Source organism: Eucalyptus grandis, chromosome 9 (genome assembly GCF_016545825.1).
Source record: "Eucalyptus grandis isolate ANBG69807.140 chromosome 9, ASM1654582v1, whole genome shotgun sequence".
NCBI classification, from domain to species: Eukaryota; Viridiplantae; Streptophyta; class Magnoliopsida; order Myrtales; family Myrtaceae; genus Eucalyptus; species Eucalyptus grandis.
Window position 1 is genome coordinate 27426626 of NC_052620.1, and position 11972 is coordinate 27438597.

Here is an 11972-nt window from a genome sequence, read left to right on the forward strand (position 1 = left end):
CGAAGGCATGTGAAATAATTCCATGAAGCTGACATTTTCTCTGTATTGTAAATGTCTATAATTCGTCTGACTATTTGGCAAAGCATATGATTATTTTATCCTTTTTCCTTGGTTTTCTTCTGATAATGTTTCTACTAATTGGCTCATGCAGTGTTTCTTGTCGCCTTCAATTCCATGTTCATACTTTTTTCCCTTGCACAATCTAACCATCCATTTACCTTAATAATTTTACCCATCTTCTGTTTTACGCTACAGAGGTACTTGTCGATAAGTTTCAATGGTTTCTTCTTAAGCTAGGATGAACCAAATGTCTCCTGGACCTTGGTCACTTCTTTGTATATGTGCTTAAATGGGTCACAAGTTCCTGTAAAAGCTGTAATACTTTTACTGGCTGCCTGGGAGATGGTGTTTGGAACCTTCGGGAATCATGATGACATGAGATTTAGTTCATTTTATAGTTTATGGTAAAAATTAAGATTGTTAAGATTACAACATTGACCTTTCTTCTGCACTTGATATTGATGCAATGACAAGCCCAATAACTGACATCTTAGTCACCCGTTACTGATAATAACCTTAAATTTCATTCTTCTCTTCAAATTAAGATAACCACTTTGGAGGAAGGACAACATCAATGTTTTGCACATTGTTGGCTTGATAGAATTATTCAACACAGAACTTCCCTCTGCAATCAATCGGTTAATTATCAAATGCTTCAGCACTAAGAGAAAAGAAAAATGTAAAGTGAAGCAATTTCGTTTGGCAGCAGATCTGATTTGTATCGATTTGTAATATTTGAGTTGTATACAAGTAATTCAACTAAATTCTCTACTAACATATGCTAGACACTTCTTCATCCTAGGATTCATGAAGTGCCGGCTAGTGGTTGAGGATATTGAGGAGGGACACTCGGGTTTTGATCAGGTGCCTGATCAGGCGCTCGACTTCTTCTTCGAGGTCCTGAATGCTGGACTCGACCTCTCCCAGTATTTTCTGCAAGTATTCCATTTGGATGGGTTTTCCATTTTTGTGGCTTAGCAGGGTGTGAACGGCTGAATCCACCTCCTCCAGCTCACCGTTAGATGCCCTCTCATCAGCTGCCACTCGCTTGGAATGCATCAACTTGCCAAAGAAAGAGCAGCTTCTTGACTTTCCATGTACCAATGCATCATTGATTCAATCGACCTGAGAGCGACTTCCTCCACTTCTCTTAACATGGAAACTGTTGTCATACTGCTTCGATCCGCAGAAGAAAAGGTGGATTTGATCTTTAGATTTTTCAAGCAGCTTTGAATTGTCTTCTTTGCTTTCTTCCTTAAGGTCAAGTATGTCTCGACCCAGTTTCTCAGTGCCAGGTCATCGCCCCGTCTCCTACACAATGTGGATTGTAGTTCCTGCATGTTTTCCTTCGTCTGTGCTATGACATCTTTTACGGCACAGCACAAGTCCAGGAGACTGAGGGATCTCTCGAGCACCTCATCGTGGCCCTCTTGAACTAAGGCATGTTGGGTATCTGAAAAGAGAAGCAAGTCTTCGACAGAGTCATAGAAGTCCACGACACTGCTTATCGTGTTGCTCACCAATGAAAATGAACATGTGGTGGCTTCTGAGCTCCTGATCCTCCTCAAGTGCTCCTCTGCTTGAGGAATGAGCCGGTTTGGCTTCAAAGGCAAGCTCACCGAGCGAGCGTGAAAGTGGGATTTCAGGTTTGGTGAAGCCATTGTCTGAGAGGTGGTCTTGGTACTGAAATGTTTCAGAGGCAATTGAATCGGGTTGCCTTAGCTTGGCCGTGGCTAGACTGTACATATATGTACAGGAGAGAAGGGGAGGCAATGGGAATCAAAGTTCCTAGAATCAATGAGTCCCCAACATGATCTTGAGTTGGATTCCAGTGCTTTGTTCACCTGTGTTTGTGTGGTGTCCCCCACCACCCTTCTCATTGCCAATGAATTAGAGACTAATTATCATAAGCTCAATATTGTATTGCAGGAGTCGTGCATATGAAATTATTGCACGAGCGGTGCTAGGACCCTGTCTCACCTCTCGAGGGGAAAAAAAGAATTATGCTAACATGTGAGATCCTACGTGATAATGCTTGACATATAGGCATAAAAGGGACACTGAATCCATCATGCGTCAACTGGTGTTGAAATGAATTTCATTCGATTAAAATGTCACATGGGCGACGTGTTCATGCGTTGTCTCCTTCTCACAAGACACCAGCTCATCTTCAAGTCACCTGAACATATTTAACAGGAGAGGAACTCTTAAGAGTCATTGTTCAGCAAAATGTGCTGCAGAAAGATAAAATTAACTTCGTGCACGGGGGGCCATTAATGATAAAAGACTACCACCATTTTCAAGAGACGTAGGATAATATTTTCTCGGTACTATTTTATTTTATTTTTTCTGCCTTATATCAGTTAGTGCTGACAAGTTATTGTCATTGCATAAGCCAAGGAACATTAGGAATTCTAGAGCCCTCCATCCAGCTCATCCTGCCATTCCAAAGAATACTGTATTAATGCAGGCATGTGAAATAATTCCATGGAACTAACGTGCTCTCTGTGTTGCAAATGCCTGTATCCATATGACTATATGACTATATGCCATATAAACATGAATGTGTTACCGTTTTTTCTTTCATTTTCTTTGATAATGCGTCCACTAGTTGGCATACTGCTTATTGCTTAGGGATGTCTTGTTCTTGCCTTCTACAGGATTATACCTTATTACTTTTCTTCTTGCAGTCTGACTATACATAACATGAACTCAATCATTTTGCACGTCTGCTTATTTTTGCTGCAGAAGTATCACGTTGCTAAGTTTCAGTTATTAATGCTGACAAGGTATGACCCAAATGTCTCTCGGACCTTCCCATCTCCCTTTGCATTCATAGGTCATAAAGTTCCTTTAAAACTGGGTCAGATGGTTTTTGGGACCTTCATGAATCATTGGTTAGAAGAAATTTTACTCTTTTTGAGAGTTTGATGGATTATACCATTGTTCAGATTGAACTTTTAATTTTCTGCTATAATTGATAGTGATATAAAATCAAGTGGATTCAACCGACATTTTAGTTACGGATATTCTGGTAATATCTCAGATGTTCTTCTCATGGAATCAAGATAAACAATTGGTAGGAATGATGACATCCAATATTTGCATTTTGTTAGTATTGATAGGAGATTCAGACAACGAAATGCATTTCAAATGAATCAGCATGAGGGGAAGAGAAGGACAAAGAAGTGAAGCAACTTAATTTGACGAAAGATCAGATCTGTATAAATTTGTATCTCTTTGAGCTGTATACAAGCTGTACAACAAAAGTCTCTACTACATAATGCTCTACATCTCAGGATTCATGACTTTTTCGGACTAGTGGTTGAGAATATTGAGGAGGGATACTCGGGTTTTGATCAAGCGCCTGATCAGGTGCTCCATCTCTTCTTCGATGTCCTGAATGTGGGACTCAAGTTCTGCCATCACTTTCTGTACATGTTCCATTTGAATGTTGCTTGCTTTTCCAATCTTATGGCTTAGGAGGGCATCGACTGCAGCATCCACAATCTCTAATTCGCTGTTGGATGCTCTCTCATCGGCCGCCACTCGGTTGGAATGCATCCACTTGGAGAAGAAAGAGCAGCTCGCCGACTTTCCACGTACCAATGTCAACAACGATTCGATAGTCTTGAGAGCAACTCCCTCCGCTTCTCTTAATATGGAAACAATTGTCACCCCACTTTGATCGGAAGAAGAGATGGTTGATTTGATCTTCAAATTTTTCAAGCAGTTTTGAATTGTCTTCTTTGCTTTCTTCCTAGAGGCCAAGTATGTCCCGACCTCATTTCTCAGTGCCAGTTCATCGCCCCGTCTCCTGCGCAATGTCGATTGGAGAACCTGCACAGTTTCCTTTGTCTGCGCTACTACATCTTTGCCAGTGCTACAAATGTCGAGGAGACTGAGTGATCTCTCAAACACCTCATCGCGGCCCTCTTGAACGAAGGCCCGTTGGGCATGTGGCAAGAGAAGCAAGTCATCAACGGAGTCGTAAAAGTCTACGAGACTGCTTATCGTGATGCTCACTGATGAAAAGGAACTGGTGGTGGCTGCTTCTGAACTTCTGATCCTCCTCAAGTGATTCTCTGCTTGAGGAATGAGGGGTTTAGGCTCGGAAGGCAAGCTCACGGAGCGAGCATGAAAGTGGGATTTTGGGTTTGCAGGTGAAGCCATTTTCCGATAGGTCACCTAGTTAACAAAAAATTTCGAAGGTAATTGAATCTGGATTGCACTCTCTTGGCCGTGGCAAGACCATGTATATATAGGAAGGAGAGAAGGGGAGGCAAAGGGAATCAAAATTCTCAGACTCAGTATGTCCTAACATGATTTTGAATTGGATCTGATGCTTTGTCCACCGATGTCTGTGCAGTGTCTCCCACCACCCTTCTTACATTCCAATGAATTAAGAAACTATAAATATGGATCAACTCACCTCATCATTAAAAAATAATTGCACGAGTAGTGCCAGGACACTGTCTCTCCTCTAGGGGAATAAAATAATGATGCTTAACTTGTTCAAATCTACATGATAATGCATGATTCAGGAAGGCTCCTTAAACTATTCTGCATTCTTGTATAACTATAGAAAAGAGAATTTCTTTTGTCAAATGGTGATGAGCTAGTGTTGCCACATTTCCAGTCGAGGGTATATAAGATCTGAAGGAATACTTTCTTTAAGGTGCCTTCTGTTGAGGCTATGATAAGTAATAACTGCGTAGGAAAGAAGAATTAACCCAAAGGAAAAAAAAAGAAAAAAAGAAATCACTCCAATCTATTACAGCCAGGCTTGGGAAGGAGTTTGCCTATGTACTGGCAATTGCTGATATAGATTGGAGTGATTTTTTTTTCATGGGTTTGCCTTTAAATATCAGTGTACTTTTACGTGGTTCAGCTTCAACTCTGATTCTGACGTAGTTCGGAGCAAATTTAGCATGAATTACATGCAGGAAGAACAGTAGTAACAGAAAATTGATATCAACACGTAGTATTTTCATTGCTTTAGTTGGTTTCTGCTCACTAACTGCCAGAAAAGTTTCTGTTATTACTTTGGTCCTAGTACCAAATAAATTGTTGTGTTGATTATATGCCAACACCAAGCCAAATTCTTTCCCTTTTAATCCTCCTAATCTCATTCCTGGATAAGTTATTAGTTTTTCTAGAGTGATAACATACTTGAGAAGTGTTTAATCGTATTTGACCAAAAAAAAAAAAGTGTTTAACCATACACACACACACACACATTAGTCATTGGAATGAGATGGAACTGATGTAATATCTCATGTGCAGACAAGATTCTGCTGATTTATGATACCATATGAACAATTTACTTCGACTCAACAGTTGTTGAGACTCTTCTTGATTTTATCTTGGGTCTTGTATATAAAGTAGAGCAAGTAGTCGTTTCAAGGGTTTTTCTGTTGTATCTTATGACTTTGAAGTTGTTTTGACTGCCATATCTGGAATTCATCTGTTGAGTGAGTCCTTACACGTGCATAATAAATGATTAGGCAACAAAAAGTCATTCACTGGTGAAGCCATTGTCTGAGAGGTGGTCTTGTTACGGAAATGTTTCAAAGGCAATTGAATCAGATCGTCTTCTCTTGGCTGTGGCAAGACTGTACATATATATGTAAAGGAAAGATGGGGAGGCAAAGGGAATTAAAGTTCCTAGAATTAATGAGTCCCCAACATGATCTTGAATTGGATTTGAATGCTTTGTTCACAGATGTTCGGGCATTGTCCCCCACCACCCTTCTCATCCTCCAGTGAACTAGAGACTAATTATGGATCAAAATTATCATAAGCTTAACAATGTATTGCAGAGCATGCTGCATAGGAAAATATTGCACGAGTGGTTCTAGGACCCTGTCTCACCTTTCGAGGGGGAAAAAAAAAGAAATTTATGCCAACTTGTTGAATCCTACATGATAATGCAATAATCCTCTCACACTAATCAAATGCTCGTCAGATAGGCACAAAAGGAATACTTTATTCTTCATGCGTCAAGCAGTGTTGGAATAAAATTCATTTGGTCAAAACACCACATGGAGATGTTCATGCGTTGTCTCCTTCCTACAAGATACCAGCCCATCTTCATGTCACCTGAACATAATGGAACAACAGAGGAACTCTTGGAAGTCATTGTTCAGCAAAATGTGCTGCAGAAAGATAAAATCAACTTTGTGCACGAGGGGCATTAATGATGAAGTCTACCGCCATTTGAGAGATGTAGGATCTCTGCACTTTCTTATTTTTTATTTTTCTGCTTTATATCAGTAATTGCTGACAAATTATTGTGATCATATAAGTCAACAAACATTAAGATTTCTGGTTTCCTCCATCCAGCTTATCCTGCCATTACAGAGACTCGCATGTTAATGCAAGCATGTGAAACAATTCCATGGAACTGACATTTTCTCCGTATTGCAAATGTCTGCATCCATATTGACTATTTAGCTAATAAAATGAATGTTGTACCATTATTTCTTTGGTTTTTTTTTATAATGCTTCTGCTACTTGGCTTACTGCTTAACACTTAGCACTCTCATGTTTCCACTAGTCATAAAAGTCAGCTCATCTGCATGTTTTTGCTGCAGAATTCTCCGTTGATAAGTTTAAGTTAATATTGCTGATAAGCTAAGATGACTCAAATGTCTCTGGGTCTGATGGTGTTTAGCACCTTCACAAATCGTTGATGGATTCAGATTAGAACATATAGTTTTGTGCTATAATTGATAGTGATGTGAAAACAAACTGATTTAACTGACATTTTAGGTAATAATCTCATGTTTTGTTCTTCTCACTGAATTAACATCGTTGAAGGAGAGTATTCTACGTATTGTATTCACTTAATCAAAAAAGGATTACAAGAATATATATATATATAAGTAACCCTAGTAACCTTCTTATGACTATTTTACCCTTATTACTGTTTCCTAACACTCTCCCTCAAGTTGGGATGTAAATATCAAACAATCCCAACTTGTTACATAAAAAATTCACTCTATTTCCTCGTAAAGACTTAGTAAAAATATCTGCAAGCTAATCCTCCATTTTTGTATGTTGAAGAGTGATCTCTCATTTCTGAACTTTTTCTCGTATAAAGTGACAATCAACCTCAATGTACTTGGTTTGCTCATTGAAGACGGGATTGTTTGCAATATGAATAGCTGATTGATTGTCACAATATAATATTGATGGTTCTGATGTTGACATCCCAATTTCTGACAATAACATCCTCAACCAGAGCAATTCACTAGTTATATGTGCCATTGCTCTATATTCTGCTTTTGCACTTGATCGAGAAACCACATGTTGTTTCTTACTCTTCCAGGCAACTAAATTACCTCCAAGAAATACACAATAACCCGATGTAGATCTTCTACTAGTAGAACATCCAGCCCAATCTGTATCAGAAAAACCTGTGGTATTTAGGTGGCCACAATTCTTGAAAATTAGTCATTTACTTGGTGCTCCTTTCAAGTATTTGATAATTCGAAGCCCAGTGAGTAGTCCAAGGAGAACCCATGAATTGGCTTACATCACTAACGACAAAAGATATATTAGGTCTCATGACGGTAAGATAATTCAACTTGCCAACTACTCTCCGATATTTTAATGGGTCGTGTAATAATTCTCCATCTTCTGCATCAAGTTTTACATTGGATTCCATAGGAGTATCAACTGGTTTTGCTCCAACAAGTCCAACCTCATCAAGAATGTCAAGAACATATTTTCTCTGAGTTAAATTTATACCTGTATGCGAGTAGGCAACCTCAATACCTAGGAAATACCGCAAATGTCCCATATCCTTAGTACTAAATTGTGTATGCATAAATTGTTTGAGTCATTAAATACCATCTGAATCACTACCAGTAATGATAATATCATCCACATATACTACTAGAAGAATACAACCAGCTGAGGAGACAGAACTGAAGACTGAATGGTCTACTTGACAACGCTTTAATCCAAACTTGATAACAGCATCACTAAACTTACCAAACCAAGCACGAGGAGATTGCTTAAGTCCATACAATGCCTTATGTAAATGACATACCAGATTCTCCCCCTGAGCAACAAATCCATGTGGTTGCTCTATATACACCTCTTCAGCCAAATCACCATGTAGGAATGCATTTTTGATGTCTAACTGATAAAGAAACCATCCAAAATGTGCTGCTAGAGAAATAAAGACACGAACAGATGGAATTTTGGCTACAAGAGAAAAAGTGTCATCATAATCAACACCATATGTTTGAGTATATTCTTTAGCGACTAACCGTGCTTTCAATTGATCTATAGTGCCATCAGGGTGGACCTTAATCGTGAAAACCCAACGACAACTAACAGGTTGCTTTCCCACAGGGAGGGTAGTAAGCTTCCAAGTGCGATTCTCAATGAGTGCTTTCATTTCATCCTCCATGGCTTGTCTCCAACCAAGATGAGCAAGAGCTTCAGTAACATTGCTAGGCACAGAAATAGAGGACAAGGACGAGACAAAAGTACAGAAGGTAGGAGATAAACAATCATAAGACAGAAAGTTGCTAATAGGATGACGAGTACGAAGACAATCAGAAAAACCAGAATAAAGTGTATAACGATCCACACGATGCCCAACACATGATCGTGTACCTTTTCGAGCAGCAATAGGTTGATTAGGATCAGGATCAGGGGATGGCACAGCAATTGATGAGGGATCAGATAAATCAGGTGATGGCCGTACCTTTGTAGTGGGAGCTGTTCCTCGTCTATGGTAAGTTTGATTAGCAAACTGAAATCGTGTTGACGATACTGGAAGAAGTGAGATTGATGAAGGAATTGGTAAGACACACTTGTCAGTGTCAGGAGACACTGTAGAGATTGTTTGAGTACTATAGTATGGCTGGTCCTAAAAAAATGTCACATCTGCAGATATAAACACTCGGCGACTAATAGGATTGTAACATTTATAGCCCTTCTAAGTTTGAGAGTACCCAACAAAGACACATTTATCAGCACGGGGAGCCAACTTATCAAGACCTAAAGTCAGAGAATGGACGAAACAAACACAACCAAAGACACATAGAGATAATGCAAAGGGAGGACGATTTGGATGTAAAATAGAGAATGGTGTCTCCCCCTGAAGAACAGAAGTTGGAAGCCGATTAATTAAGAAGCAGACTATAAGAACAACATGACCCCAAAATGTTTTCGAAAGATGCATGTGAAGTATAAGACAACGAACAATGTCAAGAAGATGACGATTTTTACATTTAGCTACACCATTTTGTTGTGGTGTATGTGAACAAGAAGTTTGATGAATAATGCCATGGGAATTAAGAAAATGTTGAAAACCAAAGGCAACGGCAAGATACTCTTTGGCATTATCGGATCGGAGATTTTTCACAGAAGTATTATATTGATTCAACACTTCAAAATAGAATTGACGAAAGTATTGAAAAATCTCAGTACGATCTTTTATTAGGAACAACTAAATCATTAGGAAAAAATCATCCACAAATGTAACAAAGTACCGGAAACCAGATGTATCAGAAACACAACACGGACCCCATATATCTAAATGAACTAACTCAAAGGGACTAGACACACGACTCTGAAAGCGAGAAGGAAAAGAGACTCTATGGTGTTTTCCAAACTGACAAGCTTCACACTCAAAAGTACTCACAGACTCAGACTCTGGAAACAATCGTCGAAGAATGTTTGGCGGAGGATGACCAGCACGACAATGCATCCAATAGACATCAGTGGATGTGTGCTTCAGAGCTACTGCAGCTATCACCTTTTTGTCTAGATAGTATAGGCCATTTGATTCAACTCCCCCACCAATCATCTGTCCAATCCTCAGATCCTGAAAAACACAATAAGAAGCAAAAAAGGTTACAGAACAATTTAGCTATTTAGTTAATGAACTAACGGAAATCAAATTATATGGAGATTTGAGATGAATGACAGATGATAAAGAAATGGAGGAACTCAAATGGGCATCTCCAGTGCCAGTAACTTGGGAAATTGAACCATCAGCTAATATAACAGAGTTGGACACCCCAAGAGGTGTGGAATTTAACGAAGACAACAATTTAGAGTTACCAGCTATATGATAAGTAGCTCGAGAATCTATAACCCAAGAGTCTAACACTGTAGAAAGTAAACAAGATGAACTACCTTTTGAGCTATGTACTAGAGTGGCAGTGGGAGCTGGAGTTCCTGTCACCTGTTTGGAGCGAATCCAAGCCTCATGTTCTGTACGTGTCAAAATAACTTAATCTTTTGTATCATGCACATTAGTAGGATCGGATTGAACTGGTGAGGAATCTTCAACTTCGGCAAATGCAGCAACTGTTGGTTGAAACTCTGGATGAAGCGTGTAGCAGTAAGCTTTAGTGTGTCCAGCCCTCCGACAATGGTTACAATATCAAGTGCCACAGCTACCAAGAATTCTATCACGACCACCACGACTTCCACTCTGAATAAGCCCACGTCCATGACCCCGATAACCATGACCACGAGCTCCACGTCCACTAGAGCCATGAGAAATCATGGCACTTGTCTCTAAATTTGTAGTGGAGATCTTGTCAATAGGTGTCAAGAGGCTCGGGAGAAAACCTCATCAACTGTAGGAAGGGAGCTTTCAGACGTAATCTGCTGACGAAAGGAGGAATATTCAGGCCCTAGTGTTTTAAGAAATAGTATCACTTGAAGATCCTCCTAACGTTTGACTAATACATTCGGAATATTGGAAGCCGGAAGATAAGTATCTAGCTGTCTGCAAAGTGTAGTGAAACGAGCATAATATTCAGATAGAGACTAATATTCATGTTGAAGATCAAACAGGGCCTCCCATGTGTCACACACTCGTGTCATATTATTTTGGCCAGAATAAAGTAAAGCACATTTATCCCAAACTTCCTTGGCAGAATTACATTGAATAAAGTGAGGGCTAATCTTCGGATCCATACTATTCCGTAACAATATTACGGATCATTGCATCTCCAGCAATCCAATCATCTACTTTACTCTTATCCGAGGGAAGTGTGGATGTAAGATAATCATGTTGTCTAATTGCAGTAAGATAAACTTGTATAGCTTTAAACCATGATGGATAGTTAGTGCCATCCAACTTGACAGATGTCAATTGGAAATTCGTCAAACCAGTAGATGATGTAGAAGCCATCAGTATTAACTCTACTGAACTCCAATAATGTAATTAGCTAGACAGGTTGAACACAATAATCGACCGAACCCAATAAGAATGACACAATAATCAAGCACTTCACTCCAGTTGTGCAATCAGCCACAGAACAACAAACAGAAATAAGGGTTCAATCGATTCACCACTAAGTCAATATACTTCACTGAGAGGCCATTAAATCATACCAACCAGCACTTCAAGAAGCAATATACTTCAATGGAAATCCATATAAGTATACTGGAAAACAACTTTTGATGCCCTCAGTTCGGATCGAATTTTTTTTTTTCGATTTTTTTTTTCAGGGTGAAACCCTTGCAGAACTGAACGAAACCCTTACAAAACCGAAGCCTTCCGAAATCCTCAGGATATATGAAAAACACAGAATCTAGATCGCAAAACAAACAAAGACCAAATGGTGCAATCGGTTTTCAATCTCATCATCAAGAAAGAAGGCTAAACACAAACCGATTTTGCTGGATGGGCTTCAGCGATTGACGCTGGGCAGTAGTTCTGTCCGGATCTTAGAAAACCAATAAACAGATCTGGATCTAGGGACGATGACCGAACGACAATGTAGGCATTCTTTCTCCTCCGCTGTGTAGATGAGAAGCACGCTGCGGCGGTAGCGGCGGAGGGTCTGGATCTAGCAACAGCCTCCACCGCCGGGCTGTGGTGGTGGTGGGATCACTCTATTGAAGTTTTAACCACGCTTTGATACCAT

General features: G+C 39.6%; 1 protein-coding gene, 1 non-coding gene and 1 pseudogene across 2 annotated transcripts; all 3 read right to left on the reverse strand.

Moving 5' to 3' along the window:
* Positions 1–879: 879 nt before the first annotated feature.
* LOC104420588 lies at positions 880–1721 on the reverse strand. The gene is made up of 2 exons (XR_005546682.1): positions 1186–1721; positions 880–1141 (listed from the first exon to the last, which is right to left on the reverse strand). It is a non-coding gene; the product is annotated as an uncharacterized LOC104420588 (transcript).
* A 1547-nt stretch (positions 1722–3268) lies between these two features.
* LOC104419013 lies at positions 3269–4651 on the reverse strand. The gene has a single exon (XM_010030511.3). The coding sequence runs from the start codon at positions 4231–4233 to the stop codon at positions 3379–3381; it is 855 nt and encodes a 284-aa protein (XP_010028813.2). The 5' UTR covers positions 4234–4651; the 3' UTR covers positions 3269–3378.
* Positions 4652–7137: 2486 nt separating this feature from the next.
* LOC120288487 lies at positions 7138–11233 on the reverse strand (annotated as a pseudogene).
* Positions 11234–11972: the final 739 nt, after the last annotated feature.